The sequence below is a fragment of the Oryx dammah genome, unplaced genomic scaffold, assembly GCF_014754425.2.
Source record: "Oryx dammah isolate SB20612 unplaced genomic scaffold, SCBI_Odam_1.1 HiC_scaffold_1, whole genome shotgun sequence".
NCBI lineage: Eukaryota > Metazoa > Chordata > Mammalia > Artiodactyla > Bovidae > Oryx > Oryx dammah.
The window spans coordinates 82,876,636-82,897,641 of NW_024070185.1; the positions used below are offsets into that span (position 1 = coordinate 82,876,636).

The following is a 21,006-nucleotide window of genomic DNA, read 5'->3' on the forward strand; positions in this document are numbered from 1 at the left end:
GGGAACTGCTAAGTGCTGGCAGAGCTTAGGGCTCATGGAGGACCTTGTGGGACTGGCAAGGCTGCGCCTGGTGCACGGGCAGCAGCTGGTGGGCAGCAGGGGGCAGGATCTGCACAGGGGAATGGGACGCCAGCCTTGGCAGACCGCCAGCAAATGGGACACGTCTGCAAGCTTGCACTGCCCCACCCTGGGCCAGTTCTCATGAGCACCTGGTACAGCCATGGAAAAGGACAGGAGCAGGGCAGAGCCTGGCGCTCAGCCTCATGGGGTGAAGACCTGCGGAGCCGCCCAGTTTCCTGTAGCTAGATTCTGGCGTCTTTCTGCAGGGTCCTTGGAGCTCATCTCCACAGCTGCCAACCACTCCAACGCTGCCATTCGGAAAATGGTGAGTGTGGGCATTCCCAGAAGATGCCTAAGGAACCAGCAGTTTAGGGCAGGGCAAGCACAGGGTGGGCCAAGCATCATCAGTATGCATTCTCACCCACATGCCCCCAGGAAGACAGAGGCTCTGCTGAGAGCTATACAGGCCTGCCCCTTACTAGCTTGATGATTGCTAGTTATATAGTACCCTGTGCCTCAGTTTCCCCATTTGTAAAATGAGGTCACTGACAAAACTTGTCTCCTTGGGGATCCTGGGGATCAAATCACACTTCATAAAGTGCTCAGTTCAGTGTTACTTCTCAGAATTAGCATCACTCATTTGATTGTTCATTCATTCATTCAAGCTCTGTCAGCTAGGGCTGCTATAACAAAGTATTGTAGACTAGACAGCTTAAACAGCAGACATTTACCCTAACCATTCTGGAGGCTGGAAGTCCAAGATCAAGGTGCTGATGGATTTGATTCCTGGCTTGTAGATAGCCACCTTCTTGCTGTTCTCACATGGCAAAAAGAAAGCAAGTTCTCTGATGTCTCTCTTATTAGGACTGTAATCTCATCATGATCCCCTCTCCCACTCCATGACCATGACCTCATCTTAACTTAATCATCTACCAAAGGCCCCATCTCCAAATACAGCCTGAAGGTGTATTTGATGATCTTGTTGATCTAACGCCTCTGAGCAATGGGGTCTGCAGATGGGGAGGCCTCCTAGCTCATACCAACGCCTTTTGACCCAGCTGGCATTGTTTCATCACAGCCCTTGTTTGGCCTGCACACTGCCTGGACATAGTGTAAGAATTTCTAAGTCCTTATCCAGAGTTTTAGATCAGGGCATTTCACAGGAGAATCCAAATTCTTGGCTTTACCAGAAAACTCTGAAAGCCCCAGGGCCACACTTCAACCTGGGATGAGATGTGGTATCTTCTCAGAGAGCCGGCTCTCCAGGCTGCCACAGTCCCTATCCAGCCCTGGTTCCCTTAGTCCTCGGACCTATTTACTTTCACGTGGGCACTGCTGTTTTTTGAGAGGAGAAAGAAAGGGAAATATTTCTTTGACCCCACATCTTTCAACAGCGAGAAATGAGAGATGGGCAGCCTGTTTTGGGGCAGCTCTTGTCATGTGTGATCCATGTCCTATGTCCTCCTACCCGACTTTCCCCAGCATTGGGTCTGCTTTGGGGGTACCCACAGCAACCCCAACAGGCAACGTTTCACTCTAGATCCTTTTTAATCTAATTTCCCGTCTTTTTCTCCCCAATACTAAATCTAATGGAGGAGAAAGAACTGCTTCATGGAACTCCATGGTCATGGGGTCACATAGAGCCCATGGCCTTTTGGAGGAGCCGCTGTGGGCCTACATCTCTGAGGGGTATGGGATGGACTCCTGTCACACTATACCATATTCACCATGTGGCAGTTCTCACTTCAAGTCTGGTGAGGCCTCTGTGACAGTCTGGGGGCTCTTCGCAGGTGCAGGGGATGGTTTATCAGTGTGTGCTCACAGGAGCCTCTTCATGCTTCCACCTATCTATCTGTAATCTCCTCATCTTGGACCACCACTGCAGCCTCCCCACCAGTCTCCCTGGACTCTGATCCACCTTTCTCTGCTCAGAGCCTTCTATGGGTTGCTTATTTTGTCACTCTCTGTTCTGAGCCCTCCTGAGCTGCCATTCCCTCCCAGGTACACACACAAGCTCTCCAACAGGCCGTCTGCCTACCCAGCCTCCAGGACACACAGGCCCTTTGGCCCTGCCTTGTCTGTTCCTGCTTAATCTCTATGATGGGGTCCCCTTTCTGCTCCCACGTCCATATCTACCACCTGTTTCCATACCAGCAACAGAAGGGCCAACTAAACCAGCCTGCTTCCAGGGCGTGCAGATTTAGGCTGGTCAGATCTAAGGGCAGTGGCTGCTGTAGCATGGTGTATCCACTCTCCTTGTTTCTGGGTTAATATTCCTTAGGCTCAGTTCTGCCTTTTGCTGTGTTCATTCCTTCATTCCTGGCTTAGGCGCCTCTCAGCCCAGAGCTGGAACAATGAACTGCCTATCCTCTCCCATCATACCCCAGGGGAGCTGGTTGATCATATGACCACACAACCAGTCTTGAGGCCGGAGGGAGATGACCTGAGTCTAGGAAGAGGTCTGGTCTTATCATGGCCCTGGGCCATCTGAGGGTGGAGCAGGAAAGCCGGTAAGGCTAAAACACAAGAGGGGCCCAACATATCTCCTCTGACCCAAGGCCTTCACTGCCTCCCCACAGAAGGTGCTGGCATGCAGTGTGGAGGCCAAGAGAGCCAGTCCCTTTCTCTAGCTGAAGCACCTCCAGCAACTTACTTAATTTCTCTGTCTCTCAGTTTCTCTGTCTAAAGGTTGAAGACAATAATGGGATCTGCCTCATAGAACCTGTGCTAGAATTAGGTTAACTACACCATGTGTATTAAATACACTATGTGTAGAACAGGGCAGGGCCCATAGCAATGGTGCTAGCTGCTGTTATAATTGAATAGTTATTAATAATATGCGAGGTGAACTTCTGTTCTTCAGTGCCCAACTTGAGTGTCACTCGTGTTTCCCCTCACATCTGGTTGTACACAGGCTCATGGTACCATCTTGGTTCTGGTCCACACTTGGAGGCCAGGGTTCCACTCATCTCTGGGTCCCCAGCCCTGGCAGGCCTCCAGTCCCTGTGGTTGTGCAGCTGCCTGAGCCCTGTGTCTCTCTTAGGAGAAAATGCACAAGCTTTTGGAAGTGTACGAGAGACTGGGTGGGGAGGAGGACATCGTCAACCCTGCGAATGAGCTGATCAAGGAGGGCCACATCCAGAAGCTGTCGGCCAAGAATGGCACCACTCAGGACCGCCACCTCTTCCTGGTGAGCCCCCATCCAATCACACCAGCCCTGCCCACTCCTGCCCAACCCAGCTGCACGCCTCACCCAGCCCAGACGCAGAGTCCTGGCCCACCGGCAGCCCAGACCCAACCAGCAGCAAAGCCACGCCCAGCCGCTAAGCCACACCCTCAGCCCACCCCCTAGCGTGCCCTCGCCACGCCCACATTCAGCCCAGCCAACCCAGCCCTGTCCACCACCGCCAGGGCCACGCCCCACCTCCTCCCTAGGGTACTCCTCTCTGGGGTCAGACACCCCTCATCGCGTGCCTGCCCGTCCCTATCGCAGTTCAACAGCATGATCCTTTACTGTGTGCCCAAACTGCGGCTTATGGGCCAGAAGTTCAGTGTCCGGGAGAAGATGGACATTTCCGGCCTCCAGGTGGGTGAGCCCCTCCCACACAATCTGTTCCCCTGGGAAAGCACGGAGCAGGTGTAGGGACACAGGGCGCTAGCCACTCACTGCTGTGCGACTGGTCATCTGCCTGCTTCTCTGAGCCTTGCTTCTGTCCTGATCCAGGCGTGCAGGAACATCTCTTGAGTCCTGGCACCCTGGACAGAGTGGGCAGGATCCCAGCCCCTCCGCTGGGCCTACCTGCCAGCACGTGTAGGCTTCATGTTGGCTGGCTGAAGAGCCATGGCAGGCCCAGGCTGTCTCCTGTCCCCAGCACTCAGGCCCTCCTTTACAGACTCTAAGGGAAGCTTGAGGTGAATACAGATGGGGTGCCCATCCTGTCTGTTCTTTGGTCCTTGGTCCTATGCTCCCTCCACTCCTGCACCAATCTGGAACCTGGATGAGGTTCTGCTGACATCTGTACCCCAAAGCCAGACAGCCTGTTGTTCTTGCTGTCCCTCTTCCTTGAGTCCATCTGTGTCTTATGCTGTGGGGCTACTGGAGCTGGAATCAGTGCCCCTTCTCCTGTGGGGGAGTACTTTGAATTAACAGGCACTCCAAAAATGCTGGCTAAATCAAAGTACTTAGTTATTCTGAAAAGTAAAGATTTGCTAGTGATACCAAAAAAAGAAAAAAAAATCCCTTCTAATAGTGGCCTGCCTGTGGGCCACATCCAGCTGAAGGAATGCGGGGTCTAGGGGATGAAGGATGGCTCCTTGTTGCAGATGTCCCTCGATCCAAGGTACCTGCCCATGGGGCCTCAGAAACCCCTGCAGAGAAGTGGGGATCCTCCTGGCTCTTCTAAGATTTCCATCCTGTGTGTCAGGAGTGTCTGGGGGTACCCTGTGGGGAAAGGCAGTGGCACTGACTTCTTGGGAAACCCCAAGAACAGACACATTTGGCCGGCACAGTTCCAAGAACAGTGGATGAGTGGTCCTAGCCCTGCCTGGGCAGGTCAGTGGTCCACCCACCCCCATGGACTGACTCATACAGTCTCCAGCAGCAACCATGACCCTAAGCTGGACACCTTCCCTGCAGACCCTCTGGGTCCCCTCTGCCCCCTTCTCAGGGAAAACCCTCCAAGTCTGAGTGACAGTGTGAGTCCACAGTCCAGGACCTGCTAAGTGACACACTGTTTTTGTTTTGTCCTTGGTTGTATGCCTTTAGGTACAGGATATCGTCAAGTCAAGTGCAGCCCACACATTCATCATAACTGGAAAGAAAAGATCCCTGGAGCTACAAACTCGGTAGGGTCAGTTGCCTCGGTATCTGTGAGCTGTGTGAGCTGTGTGAATGTGTTTGACCTGAAATTTTAGCAGATGGCTTCCCTTTCTAAACTGGATAACCTTTTGATGTGTTTTTATTTATTCATTTAACTGGCTTATTTGTGGTTTAAAATGTTAACAGTACTAAGGGGAAGTCAGTGAAAATTAGGCCTCTACCCACCTCTTGTATCCCACCCCCAGCAGACATTTTTAACCATCTCTGAAGTATCCTTCTGGAATTTTTGTCCCCATACATACATACATGTATCTATTTTTTTTAAATCACAGATGACCATTTTCTGTCTAATTTGTTCTACATTTTGCTTTTTTCACTCAATTTATCAGAAATCATCCCATATATGATGATCATTTTCTATAATTTTCCCGTATGGTCATTGGCTGGTTCCCACTGATGGGCATCTAGGCTCCTCTGGGGTCTTGTTGTTGCTAATGGTGCTGCAAGCAGTGTCCATGAACCAAGCTTTGTACAGATGTGTTGTTATGTACATCGGACAGATTCTTGAAGTGGAACTGCTGGCCAAAGGGTAGCACACCCACTTTAAATTTTGGTGGCTATTATCACACTACCTTCTAAGATGGTGCCAGGCTCTCTCTGACTTGCAGCAGTACATGAGAGAGCCCATTTATGACCCACTGTGGCCCAGGGAGGTATTGATTTATATCCACTGCAGAGGGCTCTGCATACCAAGCTTAACCACATACAGTCACACCTGACTTCGTCTGGGCATACCTGAACCGTCCTGAACCCACATGGCCATACCTAACTCCACTTGGCCACACTCAACCTGACTGCACTTGGTGATACTGGCCTCATTGTCCCAGAGCCACTCTTCCAAGCCTTGAATTGTACTTCCAGGCAGTGAGCAGCTCAGGCATTTGCTGCAGAGCTGAGAGGAGTCGATGGTTTATAGTGAGTATCTAAGACAAAATTAGGACTTCCCTGGTGGCTCAGATGGTAAAGCATCTGCCTACAATGTGGGAGACCCGGGTTCGATCCCTGGGTCAGGAAGCTCCCCTGGAGAAGGAAATGGCAACCCACTCCAGTGCTCTTGCCTGGAAAATCCCATGGATGGAGGAGCCTGGTAGGCTACAGCCCATGGGGTTGCAAAGAGTTCGACAAGACTGAGTCTTTCACTTTCACTTTCAAGACAAAATAAAATACTGTTTTGGCTTTTTTAGGACGGAAGAGGAGAAGAAAGAATGGATTCAGGTAAAGTTCCTAAAGTTTTAAAGTCACCAAATGACCGAATTCTTGAGCAGCATATTAATTTCATTCTGGAGCAAGGGATGGGATGGCCCTGTGGCCCTTCAGGTGTTACCCATCCATCTATCCACCTTGAAGTGATAGATTGACCAAGCTTCTAAGTACCTTCAGACTCCACAAAACTTTGAATCCATTCTCTTATTTGGGGCTCCTCCTCAGTAAACAAATAAATGTAAAGGCCTGGAAGTGGGAATGCAGGGAGGTGCCTTCACCCTGGGGAGAATCTCTACTGGCTGGCAGTTTGAAGGTGGGTCTGTGTCACCTTTCTCTCCGTGGCTGGCAGGAGCGATGCATTGTGTGGAAAGAGCAGTTTGACTTCCAGGATGGAGTCTGCACTTCCAGTGACAGGCCAGGAAGCATCATGGGGCAGCCAGAGCAGGCTCAGCTCAGAGTTGGCCACGGTGGGGACATCGGTCAGGAGGGCCAAGGCAGTGTGAAGACCAAGGCAGAGAGCAGGGTGGGCAGACCACCGCCAAATGCTAACCGTTAGGGAAGTGTGGCTCACAACATTCATAGGAGAGAAACCTGAGTGAGAAGAGAAAAAGGAAATGCAAACAGATGCTAGATGGTAATGCAGTTGCAGGAAATGGGAACACAGCCTCAAATCCATATAAAATGTTCCCAGAGAGTGTCTGCTTTTGGCCTGGCGCGCTGCATGTGGGGTGGCATTGGGATCCATGGGAACTGGAGTGGGGACCTGGTCAGTCACTGGTCACATCCCTGAGCCTTGTTTCCTCACCTTATGGGGGGGCGATTGCCGAAATGTGAGGCTGTTGGCCAGGGGAAAAGGCAATGGCCATAGTGCCCTGTCCTGACCTTCCTGGAATGCTCTCTGAAGGCCCTTGTTCTTTGTGGTTTTGTTTCAGGTCATTCAAGCCACCATTGAGAAGCACAAGCAGAACAGCCAGACTTTCAAGGCCTTCAGTGGCTCCTTCAGCCAGGATGAGAACTCCCCCCTCACTCCAGAACCCCCTGTGAGAGCTGGCACCAGCTGGGTGACCTAGGCCCTTTCCACAAGGACTGGTATCTGGGAGGGAAGCTGGTCCCCACACTCTCCTCGTGCTCACTTTTACTGAGCATCCATGTGAGGACCCCTGCTGCCCGCAGGTGTGGTCAGCACTCAGAATGGAGGGAGGGAAAGACAGGGCTGGATGAAGCTGCTACATGATCCACTCCACTGTCCTCTCACGTGCACTAGGGGTTGTGATCGTATCAGCAGGGGTGGCTTCCTCCCAATGGGGAGTCATCCCCAGGCCTGGGGGGGGGCAAGGAAGCAGGATCCCCACCCACGGCCAGATAGGTGGCCCTAGGCCTTGGCCATCCCCTCTGTGTTCAGTTCAGTTCAGTTCAGTCACTCAGTTGTGTCCGACTCTTTGCGACCCCATGAATTGCAGCACACCAGGCCTCCCTGTCCATCACCAACTCCCGGAGTTCACTCAAACTCATATCCATCAAGTCGGTGATGCCATCCAGCCATCTCATCCTCTGTCATCCCCTTCTCCTCCTGCCCCCAGTCCCTCCCAGCATCAGAGTCTTTTCCAATGAGTCAACTCTTCACATGAGGTGGCCAAAGTACTAGAGTTTCAGCTCTAGCATCAGTCCTTCCAATGAACACCCAGGACTGATCTCCTTTAGAACGGACTGGTTGGATCTCCTTGCAGTCCAAGGGACTCTCTGTGTGGGCACAACCAAACATGACTTCATGGTGAGGGTCCTCAGAGACATCCCTGATGCCCAGCCCAGACTGGCTCAACAGCTCTGAGTCCAGACACCAGGCCTGGTTGGTCCTCCCTGTGGCCCACAGGCCACCTCATTATCCACTTAAATATTTGCATCAAATCTCCATTTTGTCGCTTTTTGGACTATTTTGGAAGAAAACTGTGTCATACCCAGGCAGGAAAAGCACTGTCTCCTAGCTTGAAGAGAGGTGACCTGCAAACAGGATCCCATTGCCCCACCCCATACCTGCTATTAAAGTCGATGCAGAGGCAGAGCCTGACCACAGGGCACTGAGCTCTCCATGGATGCTGAGGGAGGAGCTAGAACCCAGGGCCACCTCACATGGTGTGATGTAGCCAGCCAGGCCCAATGGGCCTTGAGAAGCTTCATACCTGCCCACCTTCCCAGCTGGGAAATGATAACTCTCCTGGGATGCCTTCAGTCCTCAGCCAGACCAGGGAGGGGCTGATTGTCAAAATCACAGCAAATGCTAGGCCCCAACAGTCTTTCTCCTGACACTGTGATCAGACGGAAGAATTGGTGATGTTCCAATATCACACTGGATGTCAGCATGTGGCCATGGGACCTCTGCTCATGCCAGCTGTCTCTGTCCTTTCCAGATGATGAGCCCCAGCTCCGAGGTGCCCGCAGTGCCAGCCAACAGTGGAGGGGGAGCCTCAGGGGTGAGTGACCCCTTCAGCTGTTGGCATGGGTGGGAGGTGGAAGTTGGGGTCAGATCAGGGTGACCTGAGGGTGAGTCCTTAGGAGTAAGCCTTCCCGTTACTCCATGAGACCTGGGTCCTTACAGTGATGGCCTCTGGGGCCTGTTGGGAGAGGGCTGGGGTAAGCCTGCTGGGACCCAAATGTCCATTTTTGGGGGTGGGTGGAGGTTACACAGCTAAGATCTTCTGAAGACTTGTGCTCTTTACCGTGAAAAGAATAGCCCTGGATGAATGTGCATCAAGGTGGTGCCTGGCCCTCAGGATGCTCAATCAGTGTGGGCAAAGATGCTGTGTCCAGGGACAGCCTATGTCCTTGTCCCCACTCGGACAGGGCCAGGTCATGGGACTATGCCTGAGTCCCGCCCACTCTGTCGGTTGGGAGATTAAGCAGGAGGGCAAATGTGTGTGCCTCGCATGCAGTGAGTATACAGTACAGGGGAGCGTCATTATTAACCCCTGGGCCTAATTGTCATGAAGTCTGATGACAGTTATAACCCTAGACTACCAGGGAGGTCTGTACCCCGCATCCTGAGAGGGGATTCTCCTGGGCACCCTCGCTTTGCCCTTGTGTGTGCATGCTCGGTCGTGTCTGACTCTTTGTGACCCTATGGACTGTAGCCCGCCAGGCTCCTCTGTCCATAGGATTTTCCAGGCAAGAGTACTGGAGTGGGTGGCCGTTTCCTTCTCCAGGGGATCTTCCCAACCCAGGGATCGAACCAGAATCTCCAGGCAGAGTCTTTACCACTAGCCCCACCTGGCCCTATTCCTCAGTTTTCCAGGCTCAAAAGAATGAGTGGGGGCCTGAGGCCCAGCCTGACACCTAACAGGGTATTTGCTCCTAGAAAGGAACATCTCCTGTGGGTGGGTCAGTACTGTCCCCACCTTCTCTCCCCCATGCCTGCCTCTCCTTCCCTCCCCCACTTCTCTTTCTCACACCCTTATCGGGACCATTCCCTTGGGGGCAGGTGCACCCCAGTCGGACAGCAAAGTCTGCCTGAATTTAGCACCAACTTCTAGAGTTCCTTCTTTCCTGGCTACAAGGGCCACCCTGCTGGTCATTACCGCCATCCTGGGTTGGCGGTTGTGAAGGACAGCTCATTTTAGGAAGCAGAAATGGGCTTGACAGGTAAGGAGACCTAGCCTTCGACTCCAAACTTCGTGGTGTGACTGGACTTGCCTGGGACAGCAGCAGAGGGAGGGACAGCTGCCTAGCTTGTCATGGGGAGTAAGTGTTCCTGTCCTGACTTAGATTTTCAATAAGAAAACTAATCTCCTCCTCCCACAACATCCATGCATTGATAGCACTGAGCCCCTGCTGAGGCCCCAGAACAGAAAGGGTGACCCCTGGCTCTGTTACAAGAGCAGAGGCTTTGCCAGGTCACACATGACCCCTGACCTGACATGTCTTGGATTGCAGGCACTGGGAAAACCTTGAGAAGTTCTTGGGCTCTGAGGGAAAGATATAGTTTTTCTAGAGCAAGATGGGGTTCAGGGACCAGTTGAGAGGAAGGGAACCCCCTTATTTGAGTGCTACTTCTGCCACACAGTATGCTGTGGGGGTCAAAAGCAGCCTGTGCTAATTTGTTCGAACTCAAAATCAGGAAATCTAAAAGCCACATAGTCAGTAGGGGAGAGATGGTCTTATCACAGCCCTTCAAACTCCCTGAGGGGCTTCCTGCATCGTGACCCTGTCTTGGTTGGCAGGGGGTGGGGGTCAGGGGGTGCACTGAGGAGGATCCAGTGCCAAGGCAGGGAGAGAGAAGCAGGAGGTGTGGCTGGCACACAGGGCAGGCAGTGCCCACTGGAGAATCTTCTAGCTGGAAGGACCTGAAGGCCACATGTTTAATGTTTTAACCTGTGAGTGGGTCCTGACATGAGGCCTTGGGCAATTCCTCACCCTCCACCCTTACTTTCTCGTGGATAGAAGAGAGACAGAAACTACGTCAGATGCCTGTTGGCCACCTGGGTGCCCCTCCAAGTGGTTGCCCAACTCCTTTTATAGGTGAAGAGGTAACTGGGAGCCCCTGAGGGTCAGGGCCTCAGCCCAGTCCAGGGGTCCGCTAGGCCAGGCTGCAGACCTGCTGAGACAGCGACACTCAGTCAGTGGATGAGCCAGGCCGCCCCTCCTTCTCCCACCTGGGGGCTCAGCCTTCTCAGGGCTCTGCAGCATCTCTGACTCGCAGATGCTTGAGATCACAGTTCAAGTTCAGGCTTCCTTGTCCCAGTCCGTTTACCCACCCCAAGCCAGGCTGGGGCCCTACAATAGACAGACATCTGTTAGCAACAGACGTGTAGCTCTGGCCCCGGCACAGGTGGCCTGGCCATGGTTTTTCTCATTTGTGTCTCGGAGAGCACAGATTTTAGTGGACTCAGGGCGACTCAGTGAAGCTCCTGTTATATAAGGCGAGTCCAAGACATACTCAGCGGATATTTGTGGAAAGCACCCAAAAGTGGATTTTAATTCTGACACTAGAAAGAGCGATTTTTGCTACAACATGCCAGATGTCAGCTTTTGGAGAGGAAATGTAACTTCACTCTTGGTGTGCTGGTTTGATTTCCTGGTGTTGTCCTCAGACACATAGTTTCCACAAGCCATCTTTCCTAAGAGAAGCTAAACCAGGAAGTTTTGCAAGGGGACCTTGCAGAAGCCCAAGACTTCCCTGTTCTGTAAAAGTTACATCTCTCTTCTCAGAAGCACAGAAATGTCAGAGTCCTCGACCCACTGTGACCACACATGGACCCCTCCACGATGCCGAGGAAGGCCCCGCCCCTGCCACCCTCTCCTCAGCGTGCACAGATTTAGTACAACCCACACTCCAGGGCCCTGGGACAGAGCTGCCCACGAGAGGAAGAGGGGCTGGGCCTCACTGGGCAGGGCCTAAGACGTAGGCCTATGTCCACACCCTTCAGGACGGATGATAACTGTGTGGCTCTGTCTTCCGGTGCTGGTTGTCAGGACCACTGTTTGGGACCCACTTCTTAACCTGAATTTTCCTCCTGCTTCCCTGCTTTATAAGTGAATCTGCTGAAGAGAAAATGCTTAGTGGAACAGGCCCTGGCACATGCCTCCTTCCAGGCCCACGCTTGCTTGTTTGGAGTGCTGCGGGTGGAGGCACTTGGCTGTTACTGGAGAAGGCCACAGTTCCACACCTCCCCGGTTAGACTTGGCCCAGCCTTTCCAATGTCTCCATACCCAGAGAGAAAATCTAAGCCTCTCCCTTTTGTTGGCCTATTCTGTATTCTCATCCAAACAGCAAGTATGGTTGGCCAAGAAGACCTGTCCCCAACAACGCAGGTGGGCTCACCCCAGCCACCTGGTCACCAACTTTCGGTGCTGGGAACTGTGTGGGGTAGTGTATCAGTGGTGGGTCACAGCGGCTTATAGTCCTCAGCATGGAGGGAGCTGGTACCTAGCCTGAACCCTGTCTGAGCACTGAGCTGCTGCCTGACAAAGGAAGCCAGGAGGGTTGCTCTGCCGAGCCCCAGCCCCAAGATGCCCTGCTCTGGGAACTGCCCTCTGTCCCTTTGGCCAGGACAGGGTCCCTGCTGTCCTGGTGACCTTCACAGGCCGAGCTCATGGCCACACACCTCTGGCCCACTACAGCCTCTCCTCCATCTTGTGGGCCAGCTCTGCCCCTTCAGCCCCCTGCCTACCCCCTGGCCCTCAGGGATACCCCGGAAGCCCCTTTGGTCCTCTGGTGTTCTCTGCAATTGTGCAGTGCTGTTTTCAGGGTCTGGAGAGCTGAGGTTCTATGGCACACGTCAGGGCTTGAAGGCAAGCCAGTGGATCCAGCCACCCTACCTCTGACCACTCCCATCCCAAGTGCCCTTGGTGTCCTCACCTGGAAAATGGGAATGACGGGGTCACCATGAAGATTGGTGGAGGGCTGGGGCTGCTGGGGCTGCTGCAGACCCGGGGATGGCCCCTCCCTTCTCTCCTCTTGTCTGAGCCCTAGCAGTTCTGGAGATGGTCTCCAAGGAAAGAACCCCGAGTGGGGCAGACAAATGTGTCTCAGGGCTACAGTGTGGCTGGCAGCCCGTGTTGGATGGCAGGGTGGCCTTGGGTGAGATGTGTGGCTGTGGGGAGCATCAGTGTTGCTTGTTGGGTCTGTGCCACCTGTTCTCCACCCACAGAGCTCTGAGGTCCTGAGCTGCATGGAATAAACTGAGAGGGGGACATCTTAAACCCAGTGTCCGTGGGGCCAGGGGTCATGAGATGGAGGAGAAGCGGGGAGGTCTTAGGCAGAATAAGTGTTCCTGTGACCCTCAGAGGCACCAGCTGTCTCAGGGCTCCTAGTACCAGGTGGCCGGAGCTGGCTTCACAGTGGTGGGGCCCACAGTGGGGACTATGAGCAGAGGCAGCAGAGCTGGGGAGCATAGGCCTGTGCTCAGGCTGCTTAACAAAGCACCACAGACACGTATTCGCTCACAGTTCTGAAGGCTGCAAATCCAGGATCAAGGTGTTGGCAGGGCTGGTTTCTCCTGAGGCCTGGCAACTTAAAAACATACAACTTAAGAGTTGAATTTGAGTTTTATTCAGGGTCTTACTGAAGACTGTGGCCCAGCAGACAACTCTGAGAAACTGATTCTAAGAGAAGGGGGGAGGAGCCAGGATATGAATGGATTTTTTTTGGCTAGGACATACATGTGGTCAGACACACATCTTAGTAAAAGATGACTGCTAATCATAAAGAACACATATCTCAAGTTACACTTTTGGTGTTTTCCTGTGCATGGGAAGATACAAGAATCTGGGGTCTTTGAAATTCTTTCTGAGACGTGCCTCTATCTTGGGGCCTGTTTATCCAGCACACAGAATGTCTCCTCTTGTATTTTCATTCTGGCCACACTGTCATGACTGCAGCGGTTGTGTCTAAAGCTTATCTAACTGGACAATGAGTGATGGCCTTTGTTCTTGCCTTGTTTACAGGCATCTCTCTTTGGCATATAGATAGCCATCTTTCCCCTGTGTCTTCCCATAGTCTTGCCTCTGAGCGTGTCCATGTTCTAATCTCCTCTTCTTGTAAGGACACCAGTTATGTTGGATTAAGGCCTCATTTACCCAAGTGACCTCATTTTACTTTAATCACCTTTTTCAAGGCCCTCTCTCCAACTACAGTCACATTCCAAGGTGCTGGGGATTAGAACTGCAAACTATGACTTCTGGGGGACACAATTCAGCACAAGCCCCTCCTTTCTGTCTCCTCACCCCTGACCAGTGCATCTCTTTCTCCTTAAGTTTGCAGAGTTTATATTAAACCTATTTCTAGCTTATTTTGTTCAGATGTTTATTACAGAAGTTTCGGACACACCGAAGTAAATAACAGGCAGCGAGCCCCGCCTCAGCCGTCTGGAGCAACTTCAGCTCTGTGCTTGGTCCCTTACTCCACTCTACAGATGAGGAAGCCAGGCTTGGAGAGGAAAAGTGACTCATGCAGGGTCCCACAGCTGAGGAGGGGCGGGGCAGGGCTCTGGAGTTTCCCCTAACTTGCACTCCTGCTAATCAGCTGGGGAAACCTAATCAGACAACCCTTCTGAGCCCCAATCCCAGCCTCACTGCATGGTCAGTGCCCCTCCCGCCCTCACTCCTGCCTGCCTCCCACTCACCTCCCAAGCCGCTGCATCAGATGGGGCTGGGGTCCTAGGCACAACTGATGTCACTATGGCCAGGGGGTAGGTGGCCAGAGCAGACCACACCAGCTCTCAAACTTCTGTTCATAGTGCAGAGGGGACAGTCCTCGATGGGAGTGTGAGGTGGGGGGTGGGGGTGCTGGGGGTGCTGGGCAGTGAGTGACTGATTTGCTTTCTATATGTTTTTTGGTTTTCTTCTTCTTTCACAAGCTCTTCTGGTGAACAATTGAAACAATCCAGATAAGAAAGTCAGATAAGAGTAACTCTACCCCAAACAGCCAATAGGATCATCAGGGTGTGCTTCCTTCCAGTCTGTTTTTCATGCATGTACCCTTTTTGGTATAAACATCACATGCTACTGTATGTTATTTTGCTATTTGCTTGTTTCCCTTAGCTGTAGACCTCAATACCTTTAATCTTCCTATATGTCACCTTGACATCTACCTCCCAGGCATGATTCATGTACCTGTTCCTTAGTTTTAAACTGCATCAGATTCTTGAAAATTTGTAAATATATGCTTACCATAAAAGGAATAAATACTTTCAAGAAAAAAGTAAAGTGATAGAAGAAAATGAAAACCTCTCTCCCACTGCTGCCTGCCACTCCCAATTTCTCTTGGCTCCAAGGACTTTGATGTGGTTCTTATAAATCTTTTTGAGAAACCTTACACAAAACAGCTTGTTTATACGTTAAAGAAAACAAAACAAAAGTAAAAGGATTTTATAGTGTGTTCTTGTGACTTGTCTTAAAGGTATTTTAACCTCTCTGAACACACACCACATTATGTTTCATGACTTCCTGTTGTTTCTCTTCTCTGGCTGAAAAGACTCATCAGTGCCCTCCTTTGTGGGAAATTCAGGCAGCATCAGAGGAGACAGAGAGGGGAGTCCAGCCCCCTGACCCTACTCCTCCACCCCAGGAGAGTGCTCTCACATGTGTTGGGTGGGCAACTGCAGGCACCACACTCTGGGGCCCAGTGAAGGATAAGAGTGTGGAAGCAAGGGCCACCTGGCCGGATGCTGGGTGCAGACACCCGGGTCCTCGGTGTCTGGACTTTGGTGCAGAGCAGCCACCATTTCCCCTGGTGTGGGTTCCGGTTGTTATCTCTGCAGACACAGCAGGGTTATGTCACTGACCTTTGTGCAAGTCATTCCAAGCATAGCGTTCCTGATCCTCTTGGAATTTCACTCTGTGTGATAGCAGGGCAGCTTCTGGGGAGCGAGGCTGAACAGGGGGCCATGGCCAGCGTGGCTCCTGCTTAACTCCCTTCTGCACGTCCAGCTTTCTTGCCCCGCATGTGCGTTGCCTGTGTGTCACACAGCTGCCACTCCACACGTGCTGGGAAGCTGACTGCAGCGGTTTGCCTCCAACAGTCTGAGCCCAGGAGAGGGTCCTCTAAGACCAGACGTGACAAGGAGAAGCAGGGCTGCAGCAGCTGTGGTGAGACCTTCAACTCCATCACCAAAAGGAAACACCACTGCAAGCTGTGTGGGGCGGTGAGTCCAGGTGGGAAGGGGCCAACAGTTGGGACCTCCATGTGCTTCATTCCTCCTCTCAATCTTCTTTCCATGCACACAGACCCCTTGGATTCTGGACCCTCCGAGCAAGAAGGCAGGGCCTGGAGGCCCAAAGGGGTCCAGCCCCGGGGCCTCTGCCTGCTGGACAAGGCTCCTGATCCCCAGGCTTGTGGGCAAGCCCTTCCCCTCCACATGATGTCACATCTCTCTTGGTCACTGTGGCCCTTCCAGCCTCCTTCTGGACAGTCTTCTGTCCCTGGGTGGTAGGGTCACAGGTGCCCTTGTCTTGTAGGTCATCTGTGCGAAGTGCTCTGAGTTCAAGGCTGAGAACGGCAGGCAGAGCCGTGTCTGCAAAGAGTGTTTCCTGACCCAGCCAGTAGCCCACTTGAGCCTCAGCCTTGAGGAGCCCCTGGAGCCCAAGCAGAGCACAGAGGTAGGTGGGCTGGGGCTGGTGAGCCTTCCAGACACAAGGCCCCAGAAGTCTTAACAGATGGTGCTCCCAGAGCTGTTGGCTTCTCTGGGACCAGGACTGATGAGGCTCAGTTGGATCCATAGGCCACTGCAGGCAGCTAGCAACTGAATGCCAAATATCTCCTTTGTGCTTGTTGAGCTTCATAGGGTCTAGTCATAGTTGAGAGCTTGGGAATCATTTGCACCCTGGAGTTAGATGGTGCATTAGTCAGCTCAGGCTGAATAACAAATACCACAGGCTGGGCAGCTTAAACAACAGAAACTTATTTCATCATAGTACTTAAGGCTGGAATTCCGAAATCAAGGGATCAGCAAGCTGGTTTCAATTGCGGTCTCTCTCCTTGGTTTGTCGATGGACTTATTCTCCGTGTCTTCACATGGTGCTCTCTCTATGGGTATCCTAATCTCACCTGTGAGGACACTGGTCATATTGGATTGGAGCCCATACATATAACCTCATTTTAACTTAATTACCTCCTTAGAGGCCTCATCTCCAAACACAGTCTCACTGTGTGTGGGGGGGTGGGGGAGGGGTGGCACTTAGGGCTTCAACATATAGGTTTAAGGGCAGACAGTTCAGCCCACAGCAGATGGGAACACATTTCATCTTCACTCACGGTCACCCTCATTGAAGGCCTGGAGGCCCTGCTGAAGTGAGATGTTGCTCCCACCTTGACCAAGCCATCAGGGCGGCAGGGACATTGAGGACACCCGCCCCCTTCTCATCTACTGTTCTCTGGAGATGGCTGCTGCCCTCCAGGCCCTCCTTGAAGGGCACTGTCTCTATTTGATGAAGTAACAGGAAAGCTGGAAAAAGAGGATATGACTTTCCAAAAAAGTGCATTTTTCCATTCTCTCCACATAACATAGTCCATGATTCTCAAGGCCAGCTGCACATTGGGGTCTTCTGGGAAGCTATTTATAATGTTCATTTCCCTTCCTAAAGGTTCTGGGGAAGGTTATCCAGGTGAGTCAGGACTCTGATTCGTGCCCCAGTTAAGAGTCTCTGTATGTCTTAGAGGTTAAGTGCATTGGTGTATTAGAACTGAGTGTAGTATTATCTCGACAGAGGAGAGAGGGGTCCCTTGCATAGCTCCCTTGGCCTTCTCATCCATGCATTTTAAATGCTGTGTCTGGGAGACCTGTGTCCCAGGTCCAAGCAGGAACCGGTTTTATCAGGTGTGTCTGAGGGATTTTCTGATGACCTAGGGGTTGTGTCCATGACTGCTCTAAACACGTCAGAAGAGAGAGAAGGGTGTGTGTGATGTTTGATGTGCATGTGAATGAATGTGTATGTGTGGTGTGTGAGGTGTGTGGTGTGTGAGGTGTGTGTGGTATGTGTGTGGTGTTATGTGTGAGGGCTGCTATGTGGGTGTGTGTGTACAGATAAATCACCAAAAGCCACCACATTCTGGTCTCCTGCAGTTCCAGTGTTTCCTACTCTGCCTTTATTTCTGTCTTTGACCTTTCTTGTGGTCTCACTCCCTAGAGGGTCCAGCCCAACCCCAAGTGGCCTTGCAGTGACCCTGGGCAAAGTCAGGTGGGCCTAGGCCTTTGTCCAGTCTGTCTTCCTGTCCTGCCTCTCTCCCCCCAGAGCCTTGGCCCTGATGCTTTCCCAGGAGAGTAGCTCTTATAAGTGAGACTCACCTGACTTGTCCTCTGCGTTCCCAGAAGCCAGTCGCTGCGGACCCCCAACCCAGCCTGCTCTGCGGCCCCCTGCAGGTGTCAGATGGCAGCACAGCATGGAGCAAGGCGTGGGCTGCCATCTCTGAGTCGGACTCCCTGGAGTTGGTGCTGCACCTCCACGGAGGCAGCCAGGTGTGTGCTCTGTCCACTGGGCCATGCTGGGGGTGGGGGTTCACCCTGCTCCGGCAACCAGAACCTCAGGCCCATGCCCATATAGGCCTGGGCCATGCTGCATGGGACCAACTTCACTTGGAGGGTGGCTCATGTGACCCTAGGGCCTGTTTCCCCGACTGTCCAGAATCACTTTTCTGCTGCCTACTTGTGGGAGGTGGTATTTAGTGATGCCAGGACTCCAGAAGCTAGGGTGCTGATGCTCCTCTACTTTTCAGCAGGATGGCCAGCTGCTCCATGCCATCCCCCTCTCCGGCTGCAGGGTGACTGTGCTGGAGCCTGCAGAGAGACTGGATGCCAGGCACGTGTGGCAGCTGCAGCAGGCCCAGCAGTCTTTGTACCTGAGCGCCCCATCTGCCGAGCTGCAGCAGCGGTGGCTGGAGGCTCTCAGCTCAGCAGCCCATGGGCGTTCATCCCAGGCCAGCCTGGGGGCCCAGCAGCCCCAGGCTCCAGCTGCCCCATGAGCTGAGTCTCTGCCATCTTTCCTAACTGTACAGCCTTCACAGCAGGGCCTATGCTCTTCTGAGAGGTGGTGTCAAGGCCACACATGGGCATGAAGAGAACCTGGACCTCTGAGGGGCCAACAGGCCGCACAGCACTTTGCTCTGGAGAGTTCCTCCATGTCAGAGAGGAGAAAAATGAGGCCCAGAGAAGGGCAGCCAACTGTCTAGGTCATCCAGCATGTCTCTCAAAGACCTGGGCTTCTGCCTGCAGGCCCCGTCGTGTGGCCCAGAGTAGGGCATAGGGTGACTGTCAAGTAAAGTCTGTCTGAGTGGGCCATGAGCAGTCACCTGTGCCAGAAGACAGAAGGAGCTCATGGGCGGTGCCCAGGGACATCTGGTGGATGTCTACAGTCATGCCATCCCTCCCAGTGACTGCCCACCATCTACACCATCTACATCCATGCGAGCTGAACCAGACCTGGCCCCTGGACTCCACCTCTCTTCTCTTTCCTCTCCCAGCGACTGGGCACAGCATTGTAGTTTTCTACTTCATTTGGAGATGCCCAAGGGGGCGAGTGGTACGTTCCTAAATAACCATGCTGCAAAACTATAGGGGGACCACACAGGCATTGTGTGGGGCCCCGAGATTTGTGCCTGCCTCCCCTGGTGGGTGGTGGACAGTGCTTATCTGCATAAATAAATAAATAAATGCTGGCAGCCAACAGGTGGACATAGCCTTGGGGCAGGGTCTCCGCACAGTGGGCCTGCTGGTGGTTGGACGGAGAATGAGGGTCACAGGGGCACAGCCAGTAATCGGGGCCTGGACCCCCATACAGGCCTGCAGGGTGCAAGTCACACTCCTGTGGGTGCCCCAGGATGCAGCGGCATCCAATGGCGAGGCCTCAGACAAGGTGCCATGCCTGGACAATTGCAGTGTTGCTGCTCATGCTAGCAGGGTGGACAGGACTGTTTGCCCCTGTAGCAAGTGGAGCCAGACTTAGCTATGGGATCGTGGGGTGCTGGGCACTCACAAAGTCGACAGGAAGGTCTATTTGGACCAGAGCCTTGGGAGAGAGCTGAGGGACTTAGGGAGTGATGAGTGAGGGGTATCCAGTCCCTTGGGATCCCCATCTCTCCAACATCCACAAGGCACCCTGCAGGGATGTCTGTCACTGCCCAGTTGTGGGCAGAGTTGCAGGGCACCTACCTGGAGGCTGAGAGGGCCATTGTGAGAGCCAGAAATGGATGACTGGTTGTGGGTGAGGTGGGGGTTGGGCTCTGGTGAGGAATGGCAGGGCCTAGGTGAGGTGAGTAGAGTCCAAGTGAGGCGGTGGGCCATAGGTAAGGTAGGCAGGGTCGGTGAGGTGCAGGTGAGGTAGGAGAGAGCACAGGTAGAGACACAGGTGATGCGGGCAGGGCACAGGTGAGCTTATGCATGAGTCAGTGCCATCCCCTGCATGCCCACCCTGCGATGCCTGCATGCTGCAGCAGCTGTATACCTGGGCCTCAGTCCTGCACCTGTGACAGCCCACCCACCCTGCAGTGGGTGTTCTGACGCTGCTTGATAACAGCAACCTGCCCACTGGGAAGGGGAGGCCAGGCCCTTCCAACTGTGCTCTTATTCAAGGAAACACAGCAAAGCCCTACGCAGGGAGCCAAGGCAGGTGTCAGAGGCAGTGAAGGGACCAGCCAGCCCCTCCCCACTGGTCCCGCCCCTTCCCCCTCGGAGCGAGGGGGCCTGGTGGGGCTCCTTCTCAGGGTCAACTCTGTAACACTCCCATCTTACCTAAATCCCAGAATGTTCCCACTTGATAGCTGAGGAAACTGAGTCACAGAAAGGACTCCTCCAAGAGTTTCACAGCTCCAGACGGAGTGCACATCCAGAATTGACCCACTGGACATGATGCCACTCTGCCAGTCTGAGGGGTCAAGACTGGGCCCCCTATTCAGGGTCCTCACCCAGGGCTGCCACTGTGGGTTCTGCCACTGTGGCCAGTTCCCCAGTGAGCTCTTGGGCTCCAGGGCAGGCCTGAGCCCTATCCTCTCTGACCCAACAGCTTGGGGGGCCTGGCATACAGGTATCCATGGTAATTTCAGGAGGGTCCTGTCCTCATTCAGCACATGGAAAGGCTGGTGAGGTGGCCATTCTGTCCCTAGCAGCTCGGGGTCCACCAGGACATTGCATTCCATCACAGTCCATCGGAGAGTGTCCTGGGGCCAACTGCAAGGGTGAAAGCAGGAGGCGTTCCATCGGCTGTGGCTGCAGCAGGACTGGGGAAAATGTCCTCGCTGTCCAGTTTGGACAGTGCTGGGCCCTGAAGATGCAGAGGAAAGGAAATCCCTGTTTGGAGTGGCTATTCCCATTGAGACACTGAGGAGAAAACGTGCAGCCATGGAAGAGAGAAGCAGGGTGTGTGTGTGTCGGCGAGGGGTGGTG

At 53.2% G+C, this 21,006-nt stretch overlaps 1 protein-coding gene across 4 annotated transcripts in view; it reads left to right on the plus strand.

Moving 5' to 3' along the window:
• FGD3 (FYVE, RhoGEF and PH domain containing 3) overlaps nucleotides 1–19,291 on the plus strand; it is a 41,368-nt gene extending 22,077 nt beyond the window's left edge. For 2 of the 4 annotated variants that reach the window (XM_040245670.1, XM_040245690.1), the window contains 11 exons: nucleotides 327–385; nucleotides 3,104–3,250; nucleotides 3,554–3,646; nucleotides 4,826–4,905; nucleotides 6,124–6,154; nucleotides 7,075–7,182; nucleotides 8,548–8,610; nucleotides 15,655–15,777; nucleotides 16,091–16,231; nucleotides 17,941–18,087; nucleotides 18,345–19,291. In XM_040245670.1, coding sequence (XP_040101604.1) covers nucleotides 327–385; nucleotides 3,104–3,250; nucleotides 3,554–3,646; nucleotides 4,826–4,905; nucleotides 6,124–6,154; nucleotides 7,075–7,182; nucleotides 8,548–8,610; nucleotides 15,655–15,777; nucleotides 16,091–16,231; nucleotides 17,941–18,087; nucleotides 18,345–18,590 — 1,238 coding nt within the window. In that variant the 3' untranslated portion in view covers nucleotides 18,591–19,291. The remainder of the gene's footprint in view (nucleotides 1–326; nucleotides 386–3,103; nucleotides 3,251–3,553; nucleotides 3,647–4,825; nucleotides 4,906–6,123; nucleotides 6,155–7,074; nucleotides 7,183–8,547; nucleotides 8,611–15,654; nucleotides 15,778–16,090; nucleotides 16,232–17,940; nucleotides 18,088–18,344) is intronic. The other 2 variants (XM_040245680.1, XM_040245699.1) reach the window with 1 other exon arrangement.
• The last annotated feature ends 1,715 nt before the right edge of the window (nucleotides 19,292–21,006 follow it).